Source organism: Eschscholzia californica, unplaced genomic scaffold, assembly GCF_041429995.1.
Source record: "Eschscholzia californica isolate CP2 unplaced genomic scaffold, dmEscCali1.0.p SCAF_2, whole genome shotgun sequence".
NCBI lineage: Eukaryota > Viridiplantae > Streptophyta > Magnoliopsida > Ranunculales > Papaveraceae > Eschscholzia > Eschscholzia californica.
The window spans coordinates 1,739,905-1,767,500 of record NW_028238309.1 but is presented as its reverse complement, the minus strand read 5'-3'; the positions used below and the strand labels follow the sequence as shown (position 1 = coordinate 1,767,500).

General features: G+C 36.9%; 5 protein-coding genes across 7 annotated transcripts in view; 4 read left to right on the top strand and 1 right to left on the bottom strand.

Annotated features, from left to right (window-relative positions):
- The window catches only part of LOC147555122 (uncharacterized), a 10,233-nt gene extending 2,836 nt beyond the window's left edge, over nucleotides 1-7,397 (top strand). Inside the window, exons 1-11 of one of the 3 annotated variants that reach the window (XM_086660993.1) lie at nucleotides 2,522-2,547; nucleotides 3,368-3,642; nucleotides 3,810-3,869; nucleotides 3,970-4,009; nucleotides 5,262-5,440; nucleotides 5,597-5,635; nucleotides 5,836-5,919; nucleotides 6,145-6,205; nucleotides 6,647-6,771; nucleotides 6,844-6,935; nucleotides 7,053-7,397. In XM_086660993.1, the coding sequence (XP_086517119.1) occupies nucleotides 3,595-3,642; nucleotides 3,810-3,869; nucleotides 3,970-4,009; nucleotides 5,262-5,440; nucleotides 5,597-5,635; nucleotides 5,836-5,919; nucleotides 6,145-6,205; nucleotides 6,647-6,771; nucleotides 6,844-6,935; nucleotides 7,053-7,170 (846 nt within the window). In that variant the 5' untranslated portion in view covers nucleotides 2,522-2,547; nucleotides 3,368-3,594 and the 3' untranslated portion in view covers nucleotides 7,171-7,397. Of the gene's footprint in view, nucleotides 1-2,521; nucleotides 2,548-2,579; nucleotides 2,646-3,367; nucleotides 3,643-3,809; nucleotides 3,870-3,969; nucleotides 4,010-5,261; nucleotides 5,441-5,596; nucleotides 5,636-5,835; nucleotides 5,920-6,144; nucleotides 6,206-6,646; nucleotides 6,772-6,843; nucleotides 6,936-7,052 lie in introns of those variants that run through there. The other 2 variants (XM_086660994.1, XM_086660995.1) reach the window with 2 other exon arrangements.
- Nucleotides 7,398-8,283: 886 nt separating this feature from the next.
- LOC147555121 (Lactoylglutathione lyase / glyoxalase I family protein) lies at nucleotides 8,284-10,292 on the top strand. Its single transcript, XM_086663513.1, has 4 exons — nucleotides 8,284-8,462; nucleotides 8,550-8,783; nucleotides 9,445-9,520; nucleotides 9,941-10,292. The coding sequence occupies exons 1-4, from the start codon at nucleotides 8,379-8,381 to the stop codon at nucleotides 9,967-9,969; spliced, it is 423 nt and encodes a 140-aa protein (XP_086519639.1). The 5' UTR covers nucleotides 8,284-8,378; the 3' UTR covers nucleotides 9,970-10,292.
- A 1,209-nt stretch (nucleotides 10,293-11,501) lies between these two features.
- Nucleotides 11,502-13,205, top strand: LOC147555120 (Seed maturation protein). Its single transcript, XM_086663515.1, has 3 exons — nucleotides 11,502-11,882; nucleotides 12,302-12,592; nucleotides 12,833-13,205. The coding sequence occupies exons 1-3, from the start codon at nucleotides 11,562-11,564 to the stop codon at nucleotides 12,992-12,994; spliced, it is 774 nt and encodes a 257-aa protein (XP_086519641.1). The 5' UTR covers nucleotides 11,502-11,561; the 3' UTR covers nucleotides 12,995-13,205.
- A 374-nt stretch (nucleotides 13,206-13,579) lies between these two features.
- PDF2 (prefoldin 2) lies at nucleotides 13,580-15,675 on the bottom strand. Its single transcript, XM_086663514.1, has 2 exons — nucleotides 15,540-15,675; nucleotides 13,580-14,200 (listed from the first exon to the last, which is right to left on the bottom strand). The coding sequence occupies exon 2, from the start codon at nucleotides 14,194-14,196 to the stop codon at nucleotides 13,750-13,752; it is 447 nt and encodes a 148-aa protein (XP_086519640.1). The 5' UTR covers nucleotides 14,197-14,200; nucleotides 15,540-15,675; the 3' UTR covers nucleotides 13,580-13,749.
- A 610-nt stretch (nucleotides 15,676-16,285) lies between these two features.
- Nucleotides 16,286-26,972, top strand: XRN4 (exoribonuclease 4). The gene is made up of 22 exons (XM_086660966.1): nucleotides 16,286-16,986; nucleotides 17,950-18,052; nucleotides 18,154-18,230; nucleotides 18,321-18,512; nucleotides 18,666-18,785; nucleotides 18,931-18,993; nucleotides 19,106-19,231; nucleotides 19,352-19,516; nucleotides 19,726-19,803; nucleotides 20,335-20,421; nucleotides 21,323-21,376; nucleotides 21,591-21,686; nucleotides 22,006-22,076; nucleotides 22,254-22,382; nucleotides 22,509-22,585; nucleotides 22,667-22,707; nucleotides 22,800-22,874; nucleotides 24,016-24,170; nucleotides 24,245-24,349; nucleotides 24,432-24,507; nucleotides 25,654-25,733; nucleotides 25,994-26,972. Exons 1-22 carry the CDS (start codon nucleotides 16,777-16,779, stop codon nucleotides 26,646-26,648), a joined length of 2,835 nt encoding a protein of 944 aa, XP_086517092.1. The 5' UTR covers nucleotides 16,286-16,776; the 3' UTR covers nucleotides 26,649-26,972.
- The last annotated feature ends 624 nt before the right edge of the window (nucleotides 26,973-27,596 follow it).

Below are 27,596 nucleotides of genomic sequence, written 5' to 3'. Positions count from 1 at the left end.
AAAGACACAGAGAGAGAGAGACTAATCTCTAAGAAGAAATTCGATCACAGAAAATACCTTATTCATGAAATTATATAAATAAAAAATAACAACTTACTTGATTTCACCAATTCGTTCATCAATTGTTTGTTCTCAGCATCAAAACTTTGATCATCTTGATACAAGAAATTGAGAGATAATAACAATGATACGGATGAAAACTTGGCATTGATACCTAATTCTAGTGGTTTTGTAAAACAGGAGTGAGGATTCCTGGCATAGATCATGCAAAATAGAAGAAGAAGAACTGATGCGGCTTTCAGAATCGCCACGATCGAGAAATATGAAGATTATTTCTAATAAAACGCGCTTTTAATATATCATTAGATATATTAATAATAAAACGCGCTTTTAATATATAATATATTAATTATATCTAAAAACGTTTTTTATTAATTTTACTACCTTTAAGCTTAGCCAAACGGTACCTTATACTAATTATATCTAATGATATAATTAATATAATTATATGTAAAAGTGTTTTTTATTAAATATTATTATATCTAAAAGCGCTTATATCACTATATTAATAAAAAATATGTAAATATTAAAAAAACCTAATTGAAGAGAGGTTCGCATTGGATCATCACCAGATGATGAGGTTAGTTGGTTAAGTGATGCTGATCGAAAGATAGAGAGAGAGAGAGACTAATCTCTAAGAAGAAATTCGATCACAGAAAATACCTTATTCATGAAATTATATAAATAAAAAATAACAACTTACTTTTTTTTTTTGTTGAACTAAATAACTACTTACTTGATTTCACCAATTCGTTCATCAATTGTTTGTTCTCAGCATCAAAACTTTGATCATCTTGATACAAGAAATTGAGAGATAATAACAATGATACGGATGAAAACTTGGCATTGATACCTAATTCTAGTGGTTTTGTAAAACAAGAGTGAGGATTCCTGGCATAGATCATGCAAAATAGAAGAAGAAGAACTGATGCGGCTTTCAGAATCGCCACGATCGAGAAATATGAAGATTATGAAATATAATGATTCCCGCACGCTACTCTACTAGTATTTATAGATAGAGATATATGTTCTTGAGATCTCCCTGTGTTCAGTTCATTAGGTGCAGAAATATCCAAAGGGTATGGAGTATCTGTAACTTCTTGATTTTCTGGGAATGTTCCGTTCATTAGGTGCAGATTATAAAAACTAAAATTAAAATTTAGAAATTAAAAACAAAATATATAAATTACATAAAGTTAATTAGTTTTAAAACCTTAAACTTCCTAACTTTTTCTAAATATAAATAATTTTGTATAAAATTTCGAAATCTTATTCTAAAACTCTTTAGCAATGTTTTTCTTTTACTTTCTTATAAAATTTCGAAATCTTATTCTTAAACTCTTCAGCAATGTTGAAAAAAACCTAAATAAATTGCATAATTAAAATAAAAAATACTGTAATAAAATAAACTAACGGCTGGTTAATGTTAGACCAACAACGGATAACTCAGTTGGTAGTACATGTACTCTAAAACCGTGTAGGTCCTAGATCTGATTCCTAGTGTAGTGATCAAAAATCGTATTAGGCACACTTTGCCTAAACGTCACCTAGGGCCCAGCCTACTTTGCATAAATATTACTTGGGTCCAGCCCACTCGCTTACTGGTTGGACACTCTCCAACGTGGAATCCGACCCATTAGAAGTATAAATGGATCCAAGTCTACGTGAACGTCCTTTCAGACGAACAATAATCCATCAAAAGTAATACTACTCCAAGCGCTCCTTGGTCTCCCTCAACCGAGCATGGGGGTTGTCGATTCAACCTCAATTCTGAAGATCTCGCCACATACCACTTGATTAGGTCAATCGAAGACCCCACGTCACCTCAGATTTGTCGAAGTCATCTCTGACTACAAAGATTCTAGAGTCGGGTTGGAGCAATCGCACGATCAAGTTATTCTAGGCGACATATCGACGACTCGAATGAGTCTCCCTTAGGGGACAGGGTCATCCTCAACCCCCAAAACATTTCGGATCTGATAGATTCCACGAGCTTATCAATCACCAATAAATAGAAGGAGACTCAGACTCGAAAGGGCATCAGATATCAGCCAAAACTCTACTGAACAATCTTCTCTCTCACACTTATTATCTTTCAATCAGTACTCTAGACGATAATCTACCTTCGAACTCCGATGCGCTTGAAGTTCTTCTAGAATCTCCAATCCATTTCACTTCTCCATTTGACAGAATCTCTGATCGAGTCGACCTCTCGACCTGTTCCAAGATACCAACTTGACAAACTATCCCGTAGAGTCGAAACTCCAGTCACTCTACGAGCCGAGCCATCATCCGATGACACAACACAGTGATTGCCTCAACATTCCACTATTTATTTATTTTTTTTCTTGTTTGCTACTTGACTGTCAGAGCCCCCTTGACCGGCACTGTCTCGGTGTCCTGGAATTTCACGATTCGACTTGTTTTTTGTCTGTCTACAAGTCCAATCAGAACTTCGTCCAATCTAAGTCAAAGTCCAAGTTGTTAGTGACCCACCACCATTCACCAATCGACCTTTTGTTATTACTTGTGTAATTTTCTAATGCCCACAGTAGGCAGAGGTAAAGCCTATGGTTTATTAAAGGGTTATTTTGCGAAAGGGGCGTAGATAAGTATCGGGTTTTGCGAAAGGGACATGACTATTTGTTATTTTGCGAAGGGGTCGTGGACTAACATTGACCGTTAAATAAATGTTAAATTTAACATCACATTACATGAATAGTTAACATTATTCATCTTCTTCTTTTTTTTCTTTCTTCCACCTTCGATTTTCATCGGAAATTGAAAGAGGTGTTGTCGCTTGAGTTTTACAAAGAGATTGCGCCGACAAGAGAAGAGCTTAGGGTTTTTTTGTCAGTTTTTTGGTCTTTTTTTTAATACTTTTTTTTTACGAATCTTCATCACACTTCTTAAATTCCTTTTACTTTCTAAATCTTTAAATTGAGTAGACAGAATAAAGTTTAGATTTATATTCATGTGGTTTTAGATTTTTTTTCTCTCTTGTTTATGCCGGAGTTGAAATTTTGCTTCATTTTTTATATTTCACATAAATATATTTTGATTATATCATTTATTCATCATGTATTAGATTATGAAATTCATTATTTAAATGTGTAATGCTAGAAAATCTAGAAAAATAATGTTTTTCAAGATGGATGTCTTATTTTTCACCTTTGCGAATTTAGTGTCAAAATCGTATAAATTTTTTAAATGTAACAATATATTTTGTAAGTAATGGAATTAGATTAACGGTGTTAGAATTTAACTGGTCAACACTAGTCCACGACCCTTTTGCAAAAAATAAAAGGTCATGCCCCTTTCGCAAAACCCGGTACTTATCTATGACCCCTTTTGCAAAATAACCCTTTATTGAATCAGTTAAATTGGTTCTTACAAGAGGACTCGTCGTTGAATTTCGTCTGCTCCGATCGACCTCGAATCGCGCCTTATTCTAATCTGCTGTCTGATTCTGGAAGTGATCTCGATTTTTCATTTCCTAAGACTAAACCCCTTCCTTCCTTGTTATTAATTCTAATGGCTGCACCTTTCTTCTCCACTCCTTTCCAGCCCTATGTCTACCAGGTACTCTTCTTCTACCTCTCTCTAGATTATGCCTTTTTTTTTTTGCAAATTTCGTTTTAGATCCATTCTAGAGGTTTCAAATTGAGTTAAATCATGTTCGGATTAACTTGTTTTCATGTGGGTTTCGAAGATCTCATTTGAATTTGGGATTAATTTGTTTGTCTCAGAGTCCTGAAGCAGTTATGGTGCCTTTCCAAATTTTAGGTGGTGAAGCTCAGATTGTGCAGGTAATTGGTGATCTATTTGATTATCTATTAACTTAATTGGGCATTTTGAGTGAATGAACACTTATTGTTTGTAATCTTTGTTCTTTTTTTTTTTGGTCAGATTATGTTAAAGCCACAAGAGAAGGTTATCGCAAAGCCGGGTAAGTTTCTCCGGCCATGATTATGGTATCTATGGATCGATAGTTGTAGTAGTGATACACTTGCTTTAAATATTCTTCTTAAGGTTTAGTTTTTGGTAACTTATTCACCATTTATTCTGCCCACAACTTTCTTCGGAAAGCGAAGTAACCTGACCCGTGAACCGCATTGTGTTTGTTGTTGAAAGGGATGAACAAAGTGAACCTCACTTTGGTTGAGTGTTAACGTGTATGTCTTTCCGTCGAGAGACTAGGTTTGAATCTTACCGTTCCTAAAAAAGAAACGGATGATGAACAGAAGATTCTCGATCATATTAGTGTTTCTTATTGATATGTTATCTTTTCAATAGAGATAAATTTGTTTGTGGACGTGTAAGATCGCGTAAGTCTATAATATTCGTTGGTCTCTCCATATTCCAAACCTCCTGCCCTTGTGTCAGATGACAACCACATCTAAGTCATTTTTAGAATCTATTTGTTCCGGATTCGATTATTTTCCTTTTTTTTTTTAACTTTCTTCGGCTGCGGATTGAATTGTACTATCCAGTCTTACAAGCATTCGTTAGTAAATGATATGGTCCATCTCTTTTTCCTAATCCAACCGACGCTTGTGGATAAATTATACACGTAAGATATATCCGTAGCCTAATATGTCAGTCTTTATTTAGCTAAGTGCTACATCTTTTTCCGTCATTCCATGTCCTCTTATCTTTCTTTAATATTTCCATGATTATACGTTCGTTTTTTTACCGTGCGGATGGATGGAACAACAATAAGTGATGAATAACACATTTTAATTATTTTCGTATGCTTTACTACCCATGACCAGAGGAAAAAAGTGTGAGCTAATTTTCCTGGACTTGCTTGCGTTGTATCTTAAACTTAATGGACGTATCATACTACATCCTACTTTTGGATCAATCTACAGAATCTTGTAAATAATATCTAATTCTAAGAGTGGTGGTGCAGTATCTGCGTAGTTCTGTTGGGTACTTGATAGGTTGTTTAACAGTTTGGGGAACTTGGGTATTGCAGTACCAAAAAGTTTTCCAAATGTTTGATTTAAAAGCATGGTCGACTTACGCGAGGAGTGTCACATAGTTTTACACTGTTTATAATTTGGTGACATCATTAAGCAATTTGAGGATCCTTTTGTAGCTTATGGATTCTAATTTTATGTTGTGATCTTGTTCATTTGGTAGAGATATCCAGGAATATTGTTAGGTTACATATTTGACTCTCTACCAATTTGTAGGTTGCTTGTGCTACATGTCCGGAACCATTGAAATGGAAAATCTGTTCCTCCCGGAAAATGAGGGAAATATATGGCAAAGGATTTTTGGCAAGAGTGTGGCTAGCATAGTTCTTCTCAATCAAGGTCAGAATGATGGATTTGTTGGAATAGCTGCACCTTCCCTTGCAAGGATACTTCCGGTTCGTATTCATGAAATATTTCAGATCTTACAAAGCAATTTATATCATCAACCCTTAACACGTAGTCATGTACCATGTAATTTGGAAGTTTAAATAATTACTTCGATGAATAGTTGGTACGGCCTCCAACACCATTGGTTCATGTTTCTTTTGTAGATTGATCTGGCAAAGTTTGGTGGAGAGCTATTGTGCCAGGTAGAACTAATTTCCTCATTCTATTATTCAATATACTATGAAATTGTGTTTTAGTTTCCCACTGTCCAACATTAGCACACTTTGGTTCGACATACTTACAGTTTGGGATGGGGATTTTGCTAAAAGAATTAATTTTGGTTTGGCTTCTATCTTTCTTTTCCTTGGGTGTATAATCTACTCACTGAATATGGTTTCTGTAGCCGGATGCATTCCTGTGCTCGGTGAATAGTGTTAAAGTGACAAACTTTGATCAGAGGGCGCGTAATATCGTTGCTGGACCAGAGGTACTCAATGGCGATTAACTGTACTTCTTTCTAACAAATGAAAAATATACCATCAATTTGAGCAATTAACGTTGATTCAGCGAATTTCCACGCAGTTCCTTTTGTTCTTTCACTCTATATTGTTATTAATTCTGATAAATTTTTTACGAGTTCTCACTTCTGTAAATACTACATATACTTTAAATTTGGTCATATGTTTGTCTGACTAAAGCCAATGATATATAGGTCGTTTTGAGACAGAAGCTAGAAGGTCAAGGACTTGCATTCTTAGTTGCTGGTGGTTCTGGTATGCCCTCTATCTCTAACTCTTGTATGTTATTGATTCCTAACTTGGACATTTCACCAAAAGATAGTATCCCGTCATCTTGTAGATAAACTTGTATATCAAAAAACATCTACTAGTATAACTTTTCCTAATGAGTTGAAGTTCGATACAAGCTATTGTAACTTGGAATTTATTGAACTTAGCTACTTTTATAACCCCCAGACACAAATGACATCGGCTAATTGTTTGTTGAACCAGTAATGTATGTGATAGTTGGATTGTCACTAAACAAGTGCATATATTTCATGTTCTGATGTGTAAGTTTAATTTACCTAATGTATTTACTTGGTATCACCATATGTGAAGTTATGAATTATCTTCACGATAAAGAATGAAGTTCTTGCACTTTTCCAATTTCTTCGTTACTAACTCTTAGAGCTCCGGATTCCTCTTGTTTTGTAGTTGTCCAGAAAAATCTTGAAGTCGGCGAAGTACTAGTCGTTGATGCTTCTTGCATTGTTGCCATGACTTCTACAATTAACTTTCAAATAAAAAATCCTGGTCCAATTAGACGGGTGGTGTTCGGGGTGAGTCTCTCTCTCTCTCTCTTCGTTGATTGCCGAGATCCTGTTACTTAAAATCAAAATTTGATCTCGCAGGGTGAAAATCTTGTGAGTGCTGTTCTCACGGGCCCAGGCATTGTTTTCATCCAGAGTTTGCCGTTCTATAAGTTTTCGCAGAGAATCGCAAGGTATTTCTCCTTCAGATTGATATATAATCAATTCTTTATAGAGACAGCAAATCCCTTTGTTTCATTCTCCGAAATTATATCTATCTTACTTGATACGATGTGGGTTTCTTCTTGCAGAGCTGTTACATCGACAAGTATGAGAGAAAATCCAAAGTTCTTCATTCAGATAGCAATTTTCTCCCTTCTAGCTTATGTTATGATTATATCATCCTTGATCTTGACTGCTGACATCTAATCTCTCTCTCTCTCTTTTTTTTTTCTTTCCCTTGTAAGATCCATAGTTTTCATACAAATAGGTGAAGAGTTATCGAAATTCTTAGAAAGGCAAAGCAACAAAGTCTGTCATTAGGGTTTTAATGAGTACTTGTATGTTCGGTTTAATGGGCGTAGTCAGTGTTTCTTTGTTGTTTTTAATGTTGAATTATATATAACTTGTTCAATAATAACTGATACTTGGAGCTACATCTCTTTTCAATTTCCTTTCTTATGAGTTTGGCACACTCTTTTAGACCTCGAAAATCCCCGAACTCTTTCTCCTATGGATTTCTCTCTCTAAACTCTGCCTCGTTACACATACCATTGCCGAGATTCAGTCATGATGTGTCAGGCAGAGTTTCATTTTCCTTCAGATGGTGATATAAGAATGGATGTGAAAGTAAAGAATTTTAATTTTGTCACAAGGAAGAAAGATATTGAAGGGACCCTTAAGTTATATTTTTTTTTTTGTTGAACCACATATCTTAAGTTATATGCATTTGAGAAATGGTAATGAGTAGATAAATGGTCTATTGTTGTATCAATAAAGACTACATTTTCCGCGTTGTGATCAAATGCTTCCAAGGGCGTGCAAGTTGAAGAATCGCACTACTGATCATAACGTCATTGTATTGAATGTGGATGCTACTTGGATAGGTCTGCCCGAGTATGTAGGCCCATGCTACTTGGATGGCTCTGCTCGAGTCCGTGAAGGACCATCTACTCGGATGGGTCCGGTCGAGTCCGTGAAGGGCCGCTATTTGGATGGGTTTGTTTGAGTCCGTAGGTCTAAGCTACCTGGATGGGTCTGGCAGAGTCCGTGAAGGACCACTACTTGGATGGATCTGCCCAAGTCTGTAGGTCCACGCTACCTGCACGAGTCTGTGAAGAACCACTAGTATCGGCTACTCGGCTTGGGACCTTGCGTATTACTCGACCCACCAAAGGTGTAGTTAGCTTTTCAGACATGAGCAAGGACACTGACCGAGTGGCTGGACCATTTAGCCCTATTGGCCTTACTCGATCGTACTCAGACCACATTCCTTTGTGTGAATAGAGTGAGTCAGCTTTTCAGACATGAGCAGGGACACTAACCGAGTGGCTGGACCATTTAGCCCTATTGGGCTTGCTCGATGGTACTACTCGACCACATTCCTTTGTGAATAGAGAGAGAGATAGAGAAGGACAATGGCGGTTGCAACAGGAGTTGCCCTAAATCACATCGCAAGAGAAACTTTAGACGTTGAACGTCTAGCTAATTTCTATCAACAGGTATACACTAATTCGTTAACCAGATTTTTTTATATAATTTTTCTTCGAATTCATCGTTTTTTGGGGGGATTCTGATTTGATTTGCAGATATTTGGGTTTGAAAGGATTGAAAACCCTAATTTTGGGGAACTAAAACTCATTTGGTTGAGTATTTCACCTTCTTTATCACTCCATCTCATTCAAAGAAACCCTGAAACAAAACTTCCAGAAGGGCCATGGAGCTCAACAGAAGAAGCAGTAGCTGATCCAAAGAATCTTCCAAGAGGACATCATCTTTCATTTGCTGTTTCTAACATTGATTCTGTCATCCAAACCCTAAAGGTAATCTCTTTCTTCTCCTCTTTGAGTTAAAATTAACAAATAACATAGTCCAATCTTATATTTGAACATGAGTTATCTCTTTGATGATTGGAAACCCTAATTAGCATTATCCCACATTGTTTGGACATTACAATTTTACAAAACAGATGAGCCTTGGGCAATTATTTCCTTGAAGCTCGTTTTCGCGGAGAATTAGGGCCAATGGGCTCCATCAGGGTATGTGTGAGCTAGTGTTTCGGGGATGGGTCAGGACTTCGTGACTTGAGCTTTGCGTGGAGAGGGGTTACCGAGTGACCCAACCCTAGTATTGAGGGGAGGTATTAATGTTAACACTACTAATGAAGATTTCGATAATGAGGATGAGGAATCGATAGCTTGTTGGGGTTTGAAACGAAACGATAGAAAAACTAAGAATGTAGAAGAAGTTTTTAGAGAAGGGGAAAAGATGATAGTTCAATAACACGTGGATTGTTAATGCAAGTAATTGCTATCAAAATGATTTTGTTTTTAGCTCAAATTTTATGCTACCGTGCTATATTTCTGTCGTTAATCGAACAAATTGAAAACGAAACATTAGCAAGAGACTGCACCAATGTCACGAACTACCATCATCATTATGCTTAGACTTAGGGATAGATTTTTTTGAATTCCGTTTTTACAGGAGAAAGGAATTGAGACATTTGAGAAGACCCAACCTAATGGAAAGACAAAGCAAGTCTTCTTCTTCGATCCAGACGGTAAGTTGTTTCAAGTCCACATTACACTGTCTTGCTTGCTTATTATGTGTTTTCACTTGGGTCTCTCAATGCTTCCTCATTTTGGAGCACATTTTTTTAATCTTTCATGCTAGAAAGTAGATTATGTTTGGATTTTATTATTTATATCGACCTTAGATGCATCTTAACATGTAAATATACCTACACCAAAATTTTCCAATCTTAACGTAACTTCAGTTGAATTCGAAAATCTTGTGAAAAGCTATGTCTTCTCCCTTGGTTATTCGAAGTATCGTTGGAGTATCCTGTTTCGTGTGGTCAACCATATAGAGTTTAGTTTGTGTGGTTTAATGTGGTCGATAATTTTACTCTAGTACCATTTACTGTCATTATACAAGCAGTGTCAGTATTTAAGTGATCATTTTGTGGTGTTATCTGCAGGTAATGGACTAGAAATAATGGGTAATTGAGAACCTCCCAAGCTTTGATTCTCATACAAGTAAACGAAAACCTTTCCGAAGTAACATGAATAAAAACTATTATCTTCTAGTTTTGTGTAATTAGTTTTCGTTTGCTATTCTCGACTATAATCAAATGCTTTTGACATTGAGAAGTCTACTTAGTTCTATTTTATCTAGGGTTTTTATCTACAGGAGTAAGGAAGTCTGTCTTATGAGTTCAAATATATCAGGCTTGTCTGTATAATATAAGAATAATATATGTATGTCAAGTGAATAGCCTAATAGAACATTTAATGTGTTTTGTTAATGAAAGTTTGCTTACTGTTATGTAAGAACGTTTCTTTTCTCTATTAAGTTGGCGGGGAAAATTTTGTTATTTTATTTTGCCCAAATCGCCTCGAATAGCACCTGATCTCTTGCACATACAACTGAGTAGGACGACTTGCACATACAACGAGTTAGGATCGGGAACAAGAGCGCGGCCGTTGATGTTTATGATGGGTCGTTGGGTTTTTAGTGTCAATTGCTTTTCGGATGAGATTTGTTGTTGATAATCCTCGTTGGGTTTTTAGTGTCAATTGCTTTTCGGATGAGATTTGTTGTTGATAATCCTGCCCGAGCATAACCGAAGGTGACGTGGCACGTTTTAGGCTAGGAAATGAATATGCCACGTTATACTTTTGGACTAAGAGCATCTCCAATGCAACACTCAGTCTTAGAAACTCTAAGTGCCACCTAGGATTTTTAGAGTTTTTTCTTAAAACTCAACTCCAATGCAACACTCTATTTGGATCTCTAAGATGACGTGTCGAGGGTGGAATAGAGATATCTCAAGAGGACACTCTATTTCTAGAGTGTCCTCTTAAGATATCTCTAATTGTCCTACTCATCAATATTTGATTTTCAACCAATAGAAATCGAGTCTTCTATATTTTTCTAAAATAACTAATTATTTATTGACAAAAATAACTATGCCACATAAGTAAATAAGATAAGTTTTAGAGTTTTGCATTGGAGACAAAAAGAAATTGAGGATCTCTATTAAGACCACTTAGGAGTGAGAATCTCAATTGGAACTTGACAAATAGGATGAATAGAAATTTTTATGAGTTTTGCGTTGGAGATGCTCTAAAATTGGACAAAACACAACAATGACAATATAGACATAGTGCAACACCAAGCCTGCTTAGAGACGAAATCTGATGTGATCGATTCTTATTGGTCAAACCACTTTTGTTTTTTAATTAATCACAGTCGATGAGCTCGACATGTGTGGGCTCTGATTTTTTTCCCCATTTTAGCATTTTTCTATAATCTTTTAGCTTTAAAAAGGTGTCATGGTAACTTTTGGTAGCCACATAGTTGCTCTAAAAACCAACACCTCAGACAAAATAGTTGTTACTTGAGCTATCAACAGCTTGACACCTACACAATATAGTTGCCACGTTTGCCTATATTCACATCCTACGTGTCATTAAAATGGTCATGCCCTTTTTATCCCGAAGTTTATATTTATATCGTTTACAATTAATTACTATATCAAATCTATCTAATAATATAATCCGATCAATCCAATAGCTGAAATCTGATTCAGAAGAAAAATGAGTCAAGAACAACCAAACCGGCCGGCAGATCAAGAACCCATTAAATACGGTGACGTATTTCCTGTCTCCGGTGAACTAGCTTCAAAACCAATTGCACCTCAAGATGCTTCCTTAATGCAAACTGCTGAGAATTTGGTACTTGGTCAGACTCAGAAAGGTGGCGCCGCCGCTGTCATGCAATCCGCCGCCACCAAAAATGAGAGAGCTGGACTTGTGAGTCATACCCAAGTCACCGACGTTACCGGTGATCAAGGTGTTACTGTTACCGAAACCGATGTTCCTGGGAAACGTATTATCTCTGAATCAGTCGCCGGTCAGGTAATTTTAGAGACTGTTGGTTTTCTATTCGTTATTCTCTATTTGAATCATCTGACTCGAACGAATCAGATCATCTGACTCAACTAGACCTGATTCTATTGTGACTCAAATGGACTTATCTAGTGTGGACTCAGGTGGGTCCAACCGAATCTGGGTCAGGGTGGACTTGTTTGGAATTTGGGTCAGTCCATCATCTGACTCAGATGGACCCACTCTGCTGAATCTGGATCATCTGATTCTAGACTAACCCGGACTCAATTGGACTTAGAATTAACCATTTAGACACCACATTATTAGCTGTAAATCTTTGAGTCAGATTTCAGATCTGACTTACTGAGAAAAACAACCCACTTTCCTCTTTTGAGGTGTTTATGAATTATAGTGATGTTCATAATTGGGATTTTGCAATGGGAGTGCAGGTGATTGCAGAGTACAGTAGACCAGCGCCGTTGCCAACCACAACACCTGCGGTAGCAGTGGATGAAGATGCAGTGACAATAGGAGAAGCACTAGAAGCTGTGGCGATAACAGCAGGTGATAAACCAGTGGATCAAAGTGATGCTGCAGCAATTCAAGCTGCCGAAGTAAGAGCAACTGGCATCAATGCCACCATTCCTGGTGGTATTGCTGCTGAAGCTCAATCTGCTGCTGCTGCTAATGCCCGGGTGACCCGCAACGAGGACAAGACCAAACTATCTGATCTTCTGGCTGTACAGTCTTCTCTCCATCTCTCTTAATAACAACCCTGTCAAATGGCTCGACTTTTTTTCTTCGGAGCCAACCCAAATTGGTTTCTTCGGAGCCAACCCAAATTGGTTTCTTCGGAGCCAACCCAAATTGGTGGGCGGACTGTTTCCCAGTCTCCCCGGACTGGCCGCCACGGAACCTTTCGGTTTCAAAAGTATTTCTCTCTTTTAAAAAATTCATTATTGACTGTGTTACTACAACAGGATGCAACTACTAAACTGGCAGCGGATAAAGTGGTGACCCGAGAGGATGCTGAAGGAGTGATAAATGCTGAGCTAAGGAATAACCCAAACATGGCTACTTACCCTGGTGGAGTAGCTGCTTCAGTTGCCTCTGCTGCTAGGCTTAATACTCAGGATGCATAAAATCATAGAAAAATATAGGTGCTGAGAGATGTCAAAGTACTGTACTGTTTATGTGTGTTTTTAGTCTCGTGTTCTTTTGTTGAGGTCTTAGTCACTACTCACTAGTGTGTGTGCAACTTTTTGTGTGGGTGTATATGCCTAATCTTGTGGAAATATCTAATCTAATGGGTTCCCATTATGACTAGTTTTGATGTAAAGTTTTCGATCGCTATGTTTTTGACTCAGTTTGTGACTAGTTTAATGAATCAAACTAACCATGTCCCGATTTAATCTGGGACGCAATCCTGGCTTAGCATGTCTACATGATCCGGCTAGCTTAGCATGTCTACAGGATCTCATCGTCACTTCCCAAAGGATCGATCCAACAACAAAGTAAGAGCCATCATCCAAGCATATGCATGAAACTAGAAATAGGTAAATGCAATTGAATTTTTATTTGCATACAACTTCAACTCAGCCAGTTAGACAGCCCAGACTCAGGTCACGGCTGAAAGCCGATCCCAATCCAAGTTCAATAACTCAGGACGCACCTAAATCAACCAAGCACCTAAATCAACCAATTGATGTCTAAACAGTCAAAATCAATTTCAATCAAGCTGAAATATGTATATCACTCCTAACAGCAGCTCAATGAAGAACCATTGTCTAACATTTCGAATCAGCGCAAAGATATTCTACCGACATCCTTCATAAGCACAAAGAGATTCAAAAACAGTACAAGATATTAAAATAAAATATGAGAAGAGATCGACCATTCATTCGTTTGCGCCTGCTGGACCAACAAGAACTCCCTGAGCAGAACCTTCTTTCTGGTTGCTGTCGTCTCTCACTTCACTGTCAGCTTTCTTCATCTTGATTTGGTATTTCTTCTCAAACTCTGATATATCCTTTTTCTTCCTTTCTAGAGCCTCGTTCATCCGAGCTATTACCTCGTCAAGACCTTCCTTGTTTCGCTGAACGGCAGGAAGAACTTCTTTGATGGTTCTCTCTACTAAGACACCTCCGATCATTCTGAAACACTTCCTAGATGGGTCAAGAGGCGATATGGCACCGATCACCAAGGAATGTTCGCTCACTTCCATCTCTAGTTCTGTGATCTTTGAGTAAAGTTGGTTCATTTCAGACCTCATGTTCCCATATATATTGGCAACTGCCTGCTCGCTCATCGGTTCCCTAAAGTTGCCTTCACCTTTATTGCTCATGATTCTGAAAAGCGGATGATAAAAAGATAATGAAACAATGGGTGCAAATAGATTCAAATCATTCGGTTATTTTTGTTGAGTTCCCAGCATCCTCTATCATAATGCTATCGAAACAAGAAACTGTCGTTATAAATGTGGATTTCAACATCATAAATGTTAAAGTTCCATTATTTAGTTGACTTGACACAATTTGAAACATTCTCCTATACTTACGAGTCGGAACCCAAATAACCTACTACTTTCATCCTGTCCGATTCTTTTTTTTATCCTAACTTTGTTCCAATAAGTAGGTTAGGTCATTGTTCTACGGTTCCATCCACTTCACCTCCACTACTATCATCTATGTCCGATTTGTATTTTACCCCAAAAAAAAAATTGTGTTCTTGATTTCACAGGCTAAAGGATTCGTAACAAATCTGTCCATTTCTAAAGCATAGGGTATAAATTTAGAATGTGGGTCTCTTTAGTCCTTATGCTTATAAACTAAACCTACCAGAATTTAGTGACATAAACTTAGCTTGAAACACAGATTATGTAATGCTAGTAAACTGTGATATGGAGAATGAGCATTTTCTCGTCGGAATCATAAGCAGGCACCTACAGATTCAGGTTGCGAAATAACATTATTCCAACAACATGATCCAAAAACCGACATCCCTAGTTTTCAACTTAGTTATAAGCCCAACGAGTAGCAAGACATTCATACAAGAACAAATACTCGCTGCAGAAACCCTAGGCGTTAATCAGCAGCATTAAAGAACTCAAGAACCATAGGTTCATTCACTAAACAATTTGAGAACAAAACCAGTACATTTTCACCATCACAAAGAAATGTTCAATAGAGTAGAGGGAGCTAATAATACCATAGGAAAACAAGACCAAACCCTAACTAAATAAAATCAAGAGTATCGGGTTAATTTGGGAATATAGTACAAGAATATAGTCTACTAAAACTTCAGTTATGGTAGTATGGTTCTAATATCCGAAGTTCCATGTTTTTAACTCAAACCCTAATCTGCAAAGTTGAAGTAAGTTCTTCCCAAACTAGGGTTTCAATCTAGTTTTGCCTATCAGCAGCTCGATATCCTGAATACACTTATTTCAATCAAATAGACATGTGGGTATATTAACTAATATCCAGCCATTAACTTCTATAAGAGGTATGATTCAATTAAATCTAACAAACCAATAATCCACATAAAAAACAAAAAAAATCAGTAATTTATAGTAGCAACGAGGAAAAGGAATCAGGGTCTTTCATATTTAGTTGGGAAACCCTAAAATTATCATTGGGTTTACTTGATTTTGTTCGATTAAGCTGTGATTAGTTTAAAGGAACTTACTTTCTTCTTTCGGTTTGTTGAGTGTTGAAAAGGGGAAGAACAAGATCTTTGTTAGCTGCTAGGGTAAACTCTACGCCGATCGGTGTGATGTTATAGAGAGAGAGAGAGAGAGTGGAAAAAGAATGATCCCGCGGCACTTATCAGTGTTCCCTCCAAACACTTCCCACCTTTTTCTTATGATTATTATTGAAGAAAAAATAACTTCTTACTAACATCACTCCTTAGTGTTATTTACACGTAGATTACACCCATAAATTTGAATCCATCGCCTGCGCCCGACCTGCGTTGGAGATGCTCTAAGATTGAGTTATGCTCCAAGAGGTGAAAGATAGTCAATTAGGTATCGATGTGTGAAAGATAGTCAATTAGAGTTACCGAGTTAGTACTGACATTGATTGTAGCCTTGTAGGAGGGAGGGGTTAGCGGTCGCTTAATGTGTGAGGGAAAGTCTTCCTTATAGTGATACTTTAAAGTATCTTGACTTGAAAGAGACAATTAAGTGATACAAATTGATTTCTGGACAAAACGTAATTGCGCATTGGTACAATAATTGATCACCTTTGGTCTTAACAAAGTGTTTGCTCATATAAAAAGTTTTTTATTCAAAAGATTTTTAAGACGGTTTCTATTCACCCAGTCTTCATTTTTCTCTTAAGTGGGACAAAAAAAAATATCTAAATCGAAGTTTGAAACAAAACAAAGTCGGATAGGACTTTTAAATGTTTTTTCTTTTACTAGCTCGCAATATCTAAAGAGTCTCCTAAATTAATTTTAAGATTCATTTGAGCCAGACGAGTTACAAAAACAAACCACCACCACACATGAGGTAAGAGTTGGAGTTTTTGTGGCCGGCTGGTTTGAGCCCAAGTGCCCAACCCCACAATTCCCTCGTTCCACCCCATCATCAAATTATACCCGCGCCGCCAAAACTCATAATGGCGGCATCGGACTCAAAAATCAGATCGAGCCCGCCACCATACATATAAAAATGTGCTTCTATCGATCTCGATGAACCAGAATTCAACACCGATCTAACAACTCGAACCAGGAGAGAAATAAGATTGATTTCACGATTCATAACCTACTTACCAACTTCAATTCCTCTCTCTCTCTTTCTCTCTCTAGAAAACCTCTCTCTTTCTCTCTCTCTCTAGAATTATCAGTGTCTCATCGACAATTGATGCTTATTATTATTCTACTTGAAGAAGATCTCAAATAAGACCACTAAAATTATTATATGGGAGTTCCAGCTTTCTACCGATGGCTTGCCGATCGGTATCCACTTTCAATAACTGAAGTCATTGAAGATGAACCTTCTTCAGTTGGTCCAAATGGACTTCTTTTACCTGTTGATGTCTCAAAACGTAACCCTAATAATATCGAATTTGATAATCTTTACCTTGATATGAATGGCATCATTCATCCTTGTTTTCATCCCGAAGGAAAGGTAATATTATTCAAATTTTCATTTCATGCTTTTGATTAGGTTAATTTTAGGGTTTTTGTTGTTTCATTTGTTTTAGATGTTTACTTGATTTGAATTGTATTAGTTTTATAATACTACTTATACTGTCTCACTGAGGTTTAGGCAGAGTTCTTTTATTTGACATGGATGTGAATTGTTGTGAATATTAGGATATATATATGAGCTTCAAAGATACTTAATTTTCTCTCCAAAATGAAATATTTAACATATTATATATACTCTATATCTAATCAAAGACCAAAAAGGAAAAATTACCAAGTTTGAATTGACTGTAAAATGTACATACTGTATGTTTCAAGGAAAAAAACTGATTTTGAGTTATGGGTTTCGATATGATTAATTTGGAATGAGAAGTTTGTTTTGTTAGGCATGAATTTATACTAAATACAAGGTGTTTGTAATTGTATATATGGTTTTGGGATTCTAATAAAGAACAAGTTTAACGTGTCATTTCACGTTAGAATTTAATATCAAGATGGAGTATTAATTTCTTGTTCCAAGAAAATGTTTTGGTTAGTTAAATTGAGGCAAAACAACCAGAATATGTTGCCATTGAGCTAAAAATGGAAGCCGAATTTCATGGAAATGTTTTGATAGTTAAATTCAGGTAAAAAAGGAAAGGTTACCAAATTTTACTTGACTGTAAATCTACATATGTTGAAAAGAAAAAAAAATCCATATTGAAATATGGGTTTCGATAAGATTAATGTGCATCAAGAGGCTGGTTTTTTAGGCATCATTTATACTAAAGATAAGTTGTTTATATATGTGGCTTTTGGAATCTAAAAGAGAACAATTTCAATGTTTTATTTCGGCTTCGAACTTATTGTCAAGACCGAAGACTAAATTCGTGTTTCAGTGAAATGGTTTGGTTAGTTAAACTGAGACAATGCAACCAGAATTATTGAAATTGTTTCTATGCAGCCTGCACCATCCACCTATGATGACGTGTTCAAATCAATGTTTGATTACATCGATCATCTCTTCACGATGGTTCGCCCAAGAAAGCTTCTTTACATGGCAATTGGTATTCTCCATACTAGACTTCTATCTAGAAGTTTAATACTCGGCTTCTCTTCACATGCCAAACTGCAACATGACAAACTATGTTTTAATTTAAATTCGCAGATGGGGTTGCACCAAGGGCTAAAATGAACCAGCAGCGAACTAGGCGCTTCAGGGCTGCCAAAGATGCCGCTGAGGCAGTATGTTTTCTAGTCACGTAACTCTAGTTTATGTCAAGGAGTCTTTCTTGAAACTTATTAAGTTTCCCGATGTATATACTTATATCCCAGTTAGCCGAAGAAGAAAGATTGCAGAAGGAATTCGAGGATGAAAGGAGAGAGTTGGAGCAAAAGGAGAAGCCTGAAACATCTGACTCAAATGTCATAACTCCTGGAACTCCATTTATGGCTGTTTTGTCTGTGGCACTTCAGTACTACATACATTCCAGGCTGAACCGCAATCCTGGGTGGTGTTATACCAAGGTAGGCAGTCATTAACAAGAAATGAGCTTGCTTCCCTTGGGAATAAGTAGTTCTTCATCTCTGCCGCGATCTTTTTTTCCTCGAATATCTTAGTTTTCAAGGTACTTCTCTTTCTAATTTGTTCGTGCTGCTACGTTGGATGACTCTTTGAAGGTTATTCTTTCTGATTCAAATGTTCCCGGAGAGGGTGAACACAAGATCATGTCGTACATCCGCTTACAACGTAATCTTCCTGGATTTAATCCAAACACACGGCATTGCCTTTATGGTTTGGTGAGTATAAATTTCAGTCTTTTTGTGCCAACTGATAATTATTCTCGTGGAAATCTCTCTTTATATATATGTATGTATGTATGCATGTATGCCTCTATATGCCAAATGAAAGTCAGGAATAAACTGAGAGTTTCCTTATTTGCAGGATGCTGATCTAATTATGCTGTCTTTAGCTACCCACGAGGTTCATTTCTCCATATTAAGGGAGGTTTGTAACTTGAGTTCTTTGAACACCTCCATTATCCATTATCGTTTTCAACAAAACACCTTCATTATCTATTCTACTTGCAACTGAAATGAGGAGGCTCTTTTCCGCGCAGGTAATCACTTTGCCAGGGCAACAAGAGAAATGCTACGTTTGTGGCCAAGTTGGTCATCTTGCAGCTGACTGCAACGGGAAAGCCGGGGCAATAGACGAAACACCAATTCACAAAAAGAAATACCAGGTTTTGTTTTCAATTGGGCTACCCGTTTTCATTTTGTATAGTCCTACATACGGTTCGATTTGTTATTTATACTTTCTTATATTATATGACTGGTTTTCATTCTGTGATTATTCATGGCAGTTTCTCAACATCTGGGTGTTACGAGAGTATTTACAATATGAAATGGAGATTCCAAACCCTCCATTTCAGATAAACTTTGAACGGATAGTGGATGATTTTGTTTTCCTTTGTTTCTTTGTGGGAAATGATTTTCTACCACATATGCCAACATTGGAAATACGTGAGGTACATGGATTTTCTTGAGCTATAGAAATCATAACATTTTGCTATCTCCTCATTTTTTTTGTTCACTGGATTCATATTTTAGTCTATTAAGCAGACCCAATCTTCTTTTGGTGTATTGTCCTGTGAGTTTCTTGACTTCTTTTTACGCGGCATATCTGCTTCACTTGAAACCTTACGTAACTATGTTACCTTGTTATTTGCCACTTCAGGGTGCTATAAATCTACTGATGTATGTCTATAAAAAGGAGTTTGCTGCTATGGGTGGCTATCTTACAGACGCGGGCGAGGTAATCCCTGGTTCCCTTCGATTTCTGTAAGCTTTTACAGTTTAGCATATTAAAGCCTATGAAAGAAACATTGGTTATTCATGTATCATGTTAATGTGAACACTTACTAGATAGTAGATTCACCATCATGTTTAGAGCTTCTGTTATCAGATCCTTGTTTATTTTTTGTGTTGGTAGTTGACCGGTACTATGGTGGTACTGAAGTTTATCAATGTTCGTTATAGCGTTAAATTGTTTGTAACTTTATATTGCTGTTTTTAGGAGAAAAATCTGCAAGTGAAGGCCTGGATGGTTTTAATTTGAATTTTGCTGTCGGAAGCATTAAACATGATGTTTAAGTCTTTAGCTAATTGATTAGTACAAGTAGAAACTCTGCATCAGATCTTGAATGTTTAGTGTAGGACCTAGTAATTGAACCCTTGTAGCATCTTAAGTGTATAGAACTTATGGGGATCTGGATGTGAGTTTGTCTTAGCATTTCTTATCTTAGAGTCATAAATTCGTTATCAGAACTTATGGGTGTATGTTCAGGTCTTATTGGAGAGGGTAGAACATTTTGTGCAGTCAGTTGCTGTACATGAAGATCAAATCTTTCAGAAGAGAGCTCGCATTCAACAGGTAATTTGCTTTTCGTTCTTTCTTGTATTGTTTTACCACCACATTGTCAACCTCAATTTGCTCAAACAACAACTAGATGAAAAGCCTGTACTAGCGCTGCCTGAACGTCCCTTGGTTGTCAGTGTAAGACACCAGGAACAGCACTAATCATCTTGCCCTGGCCTTGTTGTCTTCAGTGCTTCATTAGATCCTCAAAACTGAAAAGAATCAAACGATATCACTTATAAAATCAAAATCTAGTGCTGATTGCTTATCTACAGAGTAAGAAACCTGTCGTGTTTCAGGTCAATATGCCCAATAAGCAAACAAATCAAACTTATTGAAGATTTTCACGTATAAAATTGGCATAATACTACCTTAACTCTTTTTAGAGAGCACGTGGAAGCACTTTTCAATTGTATGCCGTAGAAAGAACGTATAATATTTTCCATCGAGAGTATCTAATAGCAGCAGTTTCCGCTGCCCTTTTTGAGATATCATTTTCTATATCTCGTTGTTCTTCTTATTGATTTATTCTGTCTTTCATGTCCACGTGTCACTATATGAACTTCTCATTTATTGAAAAAGAAAGCTGATGTAAAATAAAGCAATTAAGTAGCACGCACACACACACACACACACACACACACACATATATATATATATATATTATTGTATGTATCACATTCCTAACATTCCACGTGAATTGTCGGAACATATTTTTTTTGTTCCATAGAAGGGGTTTCATTCAAATTATTCAAAAAATAAAGATGCCTTAATTCGTGAGGTGTACTCCGCAGCTAATGAGTCTGTTCGGGTTTTAAGTTCTAACACTTCTTGGGATAGGAAATGTTTTTGTAGCTTCTTTGTTTATATGTTCTTTCACATACCCAGTTTTCATGAGCCTCTGCTTTAATTTCAGGCACAAGAAAGGAGAGCAAATGGCGATGACTCCCAAACTTCGGCTCTGGACAAGGTAATCTTCTTTCTTTCATGGTACAATGTGCTGAGATTCTGTATCCCAGTACTTAGTCAATCTGGTGATGCGCAGTTATTTTTTATCGATTTCTGAGAGTCAAATCCTTGTGGACCATCTTCTCATAGTGCTAGTTGCACTCCATGGGGCTAACCTACATGTTCCTCCTTGGCCTTTTCTGATCCCTTGATTTTATATGATCACTTTTTATCAGGTAAAATTAGGGGAGCCTGGATACAAGGAAAGGTACTATATTGAGAAATTTGGCGTGTCAAGCCCTGAGGAGATTGACAGAGTTAGAGATGATGTTGTAAGTTTTTCCAAGTTGACACAATTTTCTCTCCTCTGATGCTAATTCAATCTAATGGTATTAATAACCATAGTAAAAGCCTGAAAGGTTCCTCGTGAAATTGAGCTTCTTAATTTGCTTGTAACTTGTAAGTGATGCTAGCTGAGACAGCGATGGTAATTCACATGTCAAAACAATAAAGAAAATAAAGAATTAGAAGATAAAAATGCTAACGGGAGCTTTGTTTTGAACATTCTTGCATGAAATACGCCCCTTGATTGTTGTGAAAATGTGATTTATTAATTATTACTTGGTTTTCTTTTTCATCGTGCATATGTAGGTTTTGAAGTATGTGGAAGGTCTATGCTGGGTGTTGCGTTATTATTATCATGGTGTTTGCTCTTGGCAATGGTAAGTTAATGTGCAACAAAATAAGTTGAGGCAGTTTGCTCCTTCCAGTAAACCTCTTTTCAGATCCTCGAGCTTCCTGAACTACATATTCAATCTCAGACTGATTTTCGCCAATTAGAGATAGAGACATTTGTAACATTAATTTGTATTTGAATTGGCATTTTCCACTTGTTTCAGGTATTATCCATATCATTATGCTCCTTTTGCTTCCGATCTTAAGAATTTGGCAGACTTAGAGATCACATTTTTCTTGGGACAGCCGTTTAAACCCTTTGATCAGCTAATGGGGACCCTACCAGCTGCAAGGTCATTGATACTTCTAGTTATTTATTATATTTTGCATGTATTAGGAAGCGGTACTAACATTTTGGGTACCCACGAGTTCCTTTTTATGCGCTATGAATGACAGGTTTTATCTCTTCTTTGATGTAGTTCAAATGCCCTGCCTGAGCATTATAAGGCGTTAATGACTAATCCATCATCTCCAATAAGTTACTTCTATCCTGATGGTATGTTGGTTTATTTAAAAAAACTAATATAAAATGCATTGTTTTTTCTGCTTTCTAAGTTTTGTTTGTTTCTGTGAACAGATTTTGAGGTTGACATGAATGGTAAAAGATTCGCATGGCAGGTAACCAGAGTTGTGCTATTATTCCTTACTGGTTTCTATCATTCAATTTTTCAACTATATAGTTAATAGGAATATCTTCTTATGGAACTCAGGGTGTCGTGAAGTTGCCGTTTATCCAAGAAAGAGAACTACTTGCCCAAACAAAGAAGCTGGAAGACACTCTAACGGTGAGGACAATAAGACCCTTATTTATTTTATTCTTTATATAGCCTATGGGTACAAAGAAATGTTAACTACCTTCAAGCTTTTAAAAAGGATGAAAAGTTATGACATTTTTTATCTGTATGAAAAGGGAAAATAAAAGAATACATTTGCAGGAAACTCCTATTACAAATATCTAAAGAAACCTTCATCTTGAACGTTTGTTTATAATTTATATTTTGTCTTCTCGTTTTCCCTGTACTCCACGGAAATTCAAATGAATCAAACTTTCAACTAAGGAAAGAAGCATAGAAGCTTCAGCATATTTTAATGCCTGTAAATGAAGAAATAGAATGTAATAGAAGTATATAACTATACTAGTCTATTGAATACTCAATAACTGAGTGGGGTTATGGGCAATTGTTATTAATTTCGTGGCATTCTACTAGACACGATTCTATAGTCTTTATTCGTAATAATTGCCAGGTATCTGTATGATTTGCTCCATCAAGTTCAGGGCAATAGAATGTTGTTAACTGTGAAGTCCTAGAACTTGAGTGTTCTAGGAGCAACAAGTTAGACCGAGAGCTAGAGAGATCGAGATCAAAAACAAAAGAGAGAGAGAATAGCCGAGAGATGAAGAGATTACAAAATTGTATTATTTGAATATTAATGGTTTACAATGTAGTATATATAGATACATGATTAGGGTAAATCTAATAAGATACAAGATAAGTGTGATAAGGTTGTTGAGGTTTATCACTTTAGCTTTCACGATCACGTATGAGGACTTCTCGGTTTGCATGGCCCTACCCTAACGGGTCATGTCCATATCTCTAATATTAACTTCCTAACAATTAGGAAATGACAGAACAAATATTGGATCAATAATCACCGAAGTGAGAAAGTTTCCTTCTCAATGGTGTGCACTGGTGGACTACCCAGATGGCTATTAATAATAAGATATTTTCTACCTTAGGAAGTTATTAGCTTGTTTTCTTTAGAGGGTTATAATGCTGAAAGTCTTCAGAGTTTTTCTTAAATTCTTATGCTCTGGTTTACTCAATATATGAACTCTAATGTTTTGTGCTAAACTAATCTAGCGAGTTTGTTTTGGTTGTTATTTATCGATGCTAAATCATGCTCATCTTAATTTGGTACGTGAAGGAAGAAGAACAAGCCCGAAACAGTGTGATGCTCGATTTGTTATATGTCTCTCCAAATCATCCTTTAGGAGCACAAATCTCTTCATATTATTACTCCCAATACTATCGATCACCCACAGAAATAAGATTCGCTTGTGAAATTGATACAAACACTAGGTTGGTATTTAGTAACTTAATATTCATGATGGTTTCAGCTTATGCATAGTATTGACGGTGTTTTATCGTTGCAGTGATGGGATGAATGGATATCTATGGATATCTGGGAGGAACGGACACAGAGAAACAATACCTTCCCCAGTCAGGGGGTTGGGAGACGTAGGGAATAACCTAGCCTTGTGAGTCTCCTATCTGGCTGTTGATCCTTGAATATCCAGATTTACTTGTCATATTTTCAGTCTCATATTATTTTGTTTGCAGAAATGCGTCTTATCTTAATCCTCAACACCATCAACACATACCTGAACCTCCAAGAGGTGTAATCATGCCCACAAAGGTATGTCGGAAAGGTTAAACTCATCTAAGAAAAGCATCTAGCGGTTGTTGTACCACTGATTACTGTCACTAGGTTTTGTGTCCAACATTTATTCAGTGGAACTGTCAGACTTTTCCTTGAAGGTCTTTTGAGATATTTTCTTGTCGTTTGAGCTTTGAAGATCATAATTTCATGCTTTTGGAATATATAGAAAATGATTCCAGTGAATCATCTCAAGGGGTTCCACCTAACGTGTTGAGGGCTTTACAACTTTATCTTGTCATAGCCTGAGCTTGCCTTCAAGATTTGGGTATTTGAAGGGTGTCCCCCAATGTCTTCATTTTTAAAACAACAGGGAGAATAAAAAAACTTGTCAGGTAGATCCCAAGGACAGCATACTGGGCTACTAGCTTTAAACCTGGCATATGGAACATACGAGTGGCAACCTCACCATCTATGGTCTGACACAATAGATTATTCATGCGTCGGGAAAGAAAAACCACGGTTGCATATTTCCTTCCACTGGCAAAATTTTCCTTAGTTTGTTCTTGCTTGTAGGCTCTGTATGAAGACAATGTATCTTAAGCTCCGCTTGGTATCTCATATGAATGAAGCCGTTCAAACTTAGCCCACTTCCCACGCAAATTCTGTAAAATAGTGTGAATATTTCCAGTTTTGTGCATGGCTACAAATATTTGCACCATCTTTTGCCGAACTCATGCAGTCTAACTACAAACTGGTTTATCTATTTGCACTTGGAAATTGAACACCAAAGCATAAGGAATGCTGGAAAGTTTGTATCTAAAATTCACATCATACCAAGTGAAGCCTCGGATTTGATGCATTTGACAGAGGTTTCTGTCCACGGAAAACTACTGTTTTGTTATCATTTTACTACATGTGATACTTATGTCCCCTAACTCAGAACTTTCGGCCAATAGTTGGTCCATTGTCTTGCTATCTTTACTGTTTCTTCTGTAGATCTATCCTTAAAAGGTAACCATTTCTTGATGTTGCCAGTTTAAATGGTAAAACTTATCTTTCAGACTCTACAAGATTTAAAAGATATGTAATATCTTTGTTTTCAACTACATACAGCCTTGGGAAACATTCTTGTATATAGAAAATGTCATGCACAAATTTGACATTTTTCAAATTTAATTGCAGGTTGTGAGGCCTTACGACGTAAAACCTTTCCCTGTACTGTGGCATGAAGACAATAGCAGGCGTCAACATGGTAGAGAGAGGTAAAATTACGGTCCTACAATAATACAGTACTAGCATCTCGTGTTGCAAATTTACTTTATTCAACTTAGAAATCAATTCTCCAGACGTTTTAACTCCCAAGAAACCGTAACATGTACTTTTAGTTTATACATCAGTAAGGAAAAACTGATCACAGTTTGCTAAAATATTTCTTTTTGCCAGAGATTGCTTTTATAAGCATAATCTCAAGATCTCAATGCAAGAGTAACTTGATTTCTCTGTTTGCGGGTTTGTTTTTCAGGCCACAAGTTTCACGTGCAATATCAGGCACTCATTTGGGTGAAGCGGCACATAGACTAGTTAAAAACACACTCAATATCAAACCGAACACTTCTTCGCCGGGGTTATTGAATCATCCACCTCACTGGCATATCCCGAACAACCAAACAGTTAACAGGCTCAGACCTGCCGGACCGTCAGGACAGGAAAGAGGATTTTTCCAAGACCCAAATTACCTCTACGGCCATCACAACAATCCCAGAGGTAATATGATTAGTAGCTCAAGATCAGCTCCTCCTGCTTTCTTGGAACAACATAATGGATACAATTTTAGAACACAAGATCCATATACATATCAAGAACAACAAAACCATAATTTATTTACAGACATGTCTTCTTTATCCCTCGAAGGAGGTGGAAGACAACTTCCACACTCAGGCACGCAACCAAGGATGTTCACCCAAGGCCAGATGCCGAATCAGCAGAACCAGTTGTTACAGAATGTCGGTGGACCTCCAAAACCACCAACTAATTGGATCGATAAACCAGCTTACGGAAATGTTGCATTATTCACGAGACAGCAAGAAATCGCCTCGTCTGGTGTACAAGAGAAGCAAGGAAAGAAGGTTTATCAAGTTAGAACCAGAGAGGTTCAAGAACCACCTTACCCAAGCTGAGTTCCATACAATTCTAACTAGTTAGATGCAGTTATTTATACTCTTATACGTTTGAGTATTTCGTACTTCATTTTTCTAGGATTTTATTTGAACAGTGAAGAGTAAGTACTGCTGTAAGATTAGGTAAAAACGTTCTCGTGGGGCTCGATGTTTTGGATGATTTCTTTTTAACATTTTCATCCATTGTTGGGTTAGGGTTTCCTCCAATAAAGATCAAATGTACCTGTAATACCTGAACAAGTCATGTATATTGTATTAAGGTTCATTAACTTAGAAGAACTTCTTGTTGTGGTTGATCAATTAAAAAGATATTGGTTTTTTTTTTTTAACCCAGAGCTTCTTCATACAGTGAATTCCATTTCTTTGTTTCCTTTACTCCGATATCGAACATAATCCGATATTTTGATCTATCTACTTACTGAATTAGTGCTGTTAAAACACTTAGTTTTGGTTGAGAAAAAAGAAAAGGAATAAAAAGAAAAAAAAGAGGTATTTTATAATACCTCAAATTGAAGAAGGAAGAAGAAGAAGAAGATGATGATGATGGGTCTGTCTATACCTAGTCTCGATCCCCCGCCAGTTTCATGGCAAACAAGTTTGCCTACCAGAAAGGCAAAGGAGAGACAGGTGACAAATAGGAGAATCTTTTGACATTTGACAGTTTATTGATTTTAGAGGAAGTTAAAATTCGCAGCCATCAATTGTACGTTAGCTAATGTGCGCCAAGGCGCATTACAGCAAAAGCTGCCTTGCGCTGAGCTCAATTTAGGAGGTCCTGACATGTGCAGAAGCGCGCTTTAGCTTCGGCTAACTTACACCCCGTTCAATTTAGCAAGCATTAATATGCGCCGATGCACATCTGAAATGCTATTTTGCGCCTTCATGGATTGATTCTCCAGGTCAGATCGGATTTTCGCTGTGACTAATTTGTCCTCAACTCACTTTAGC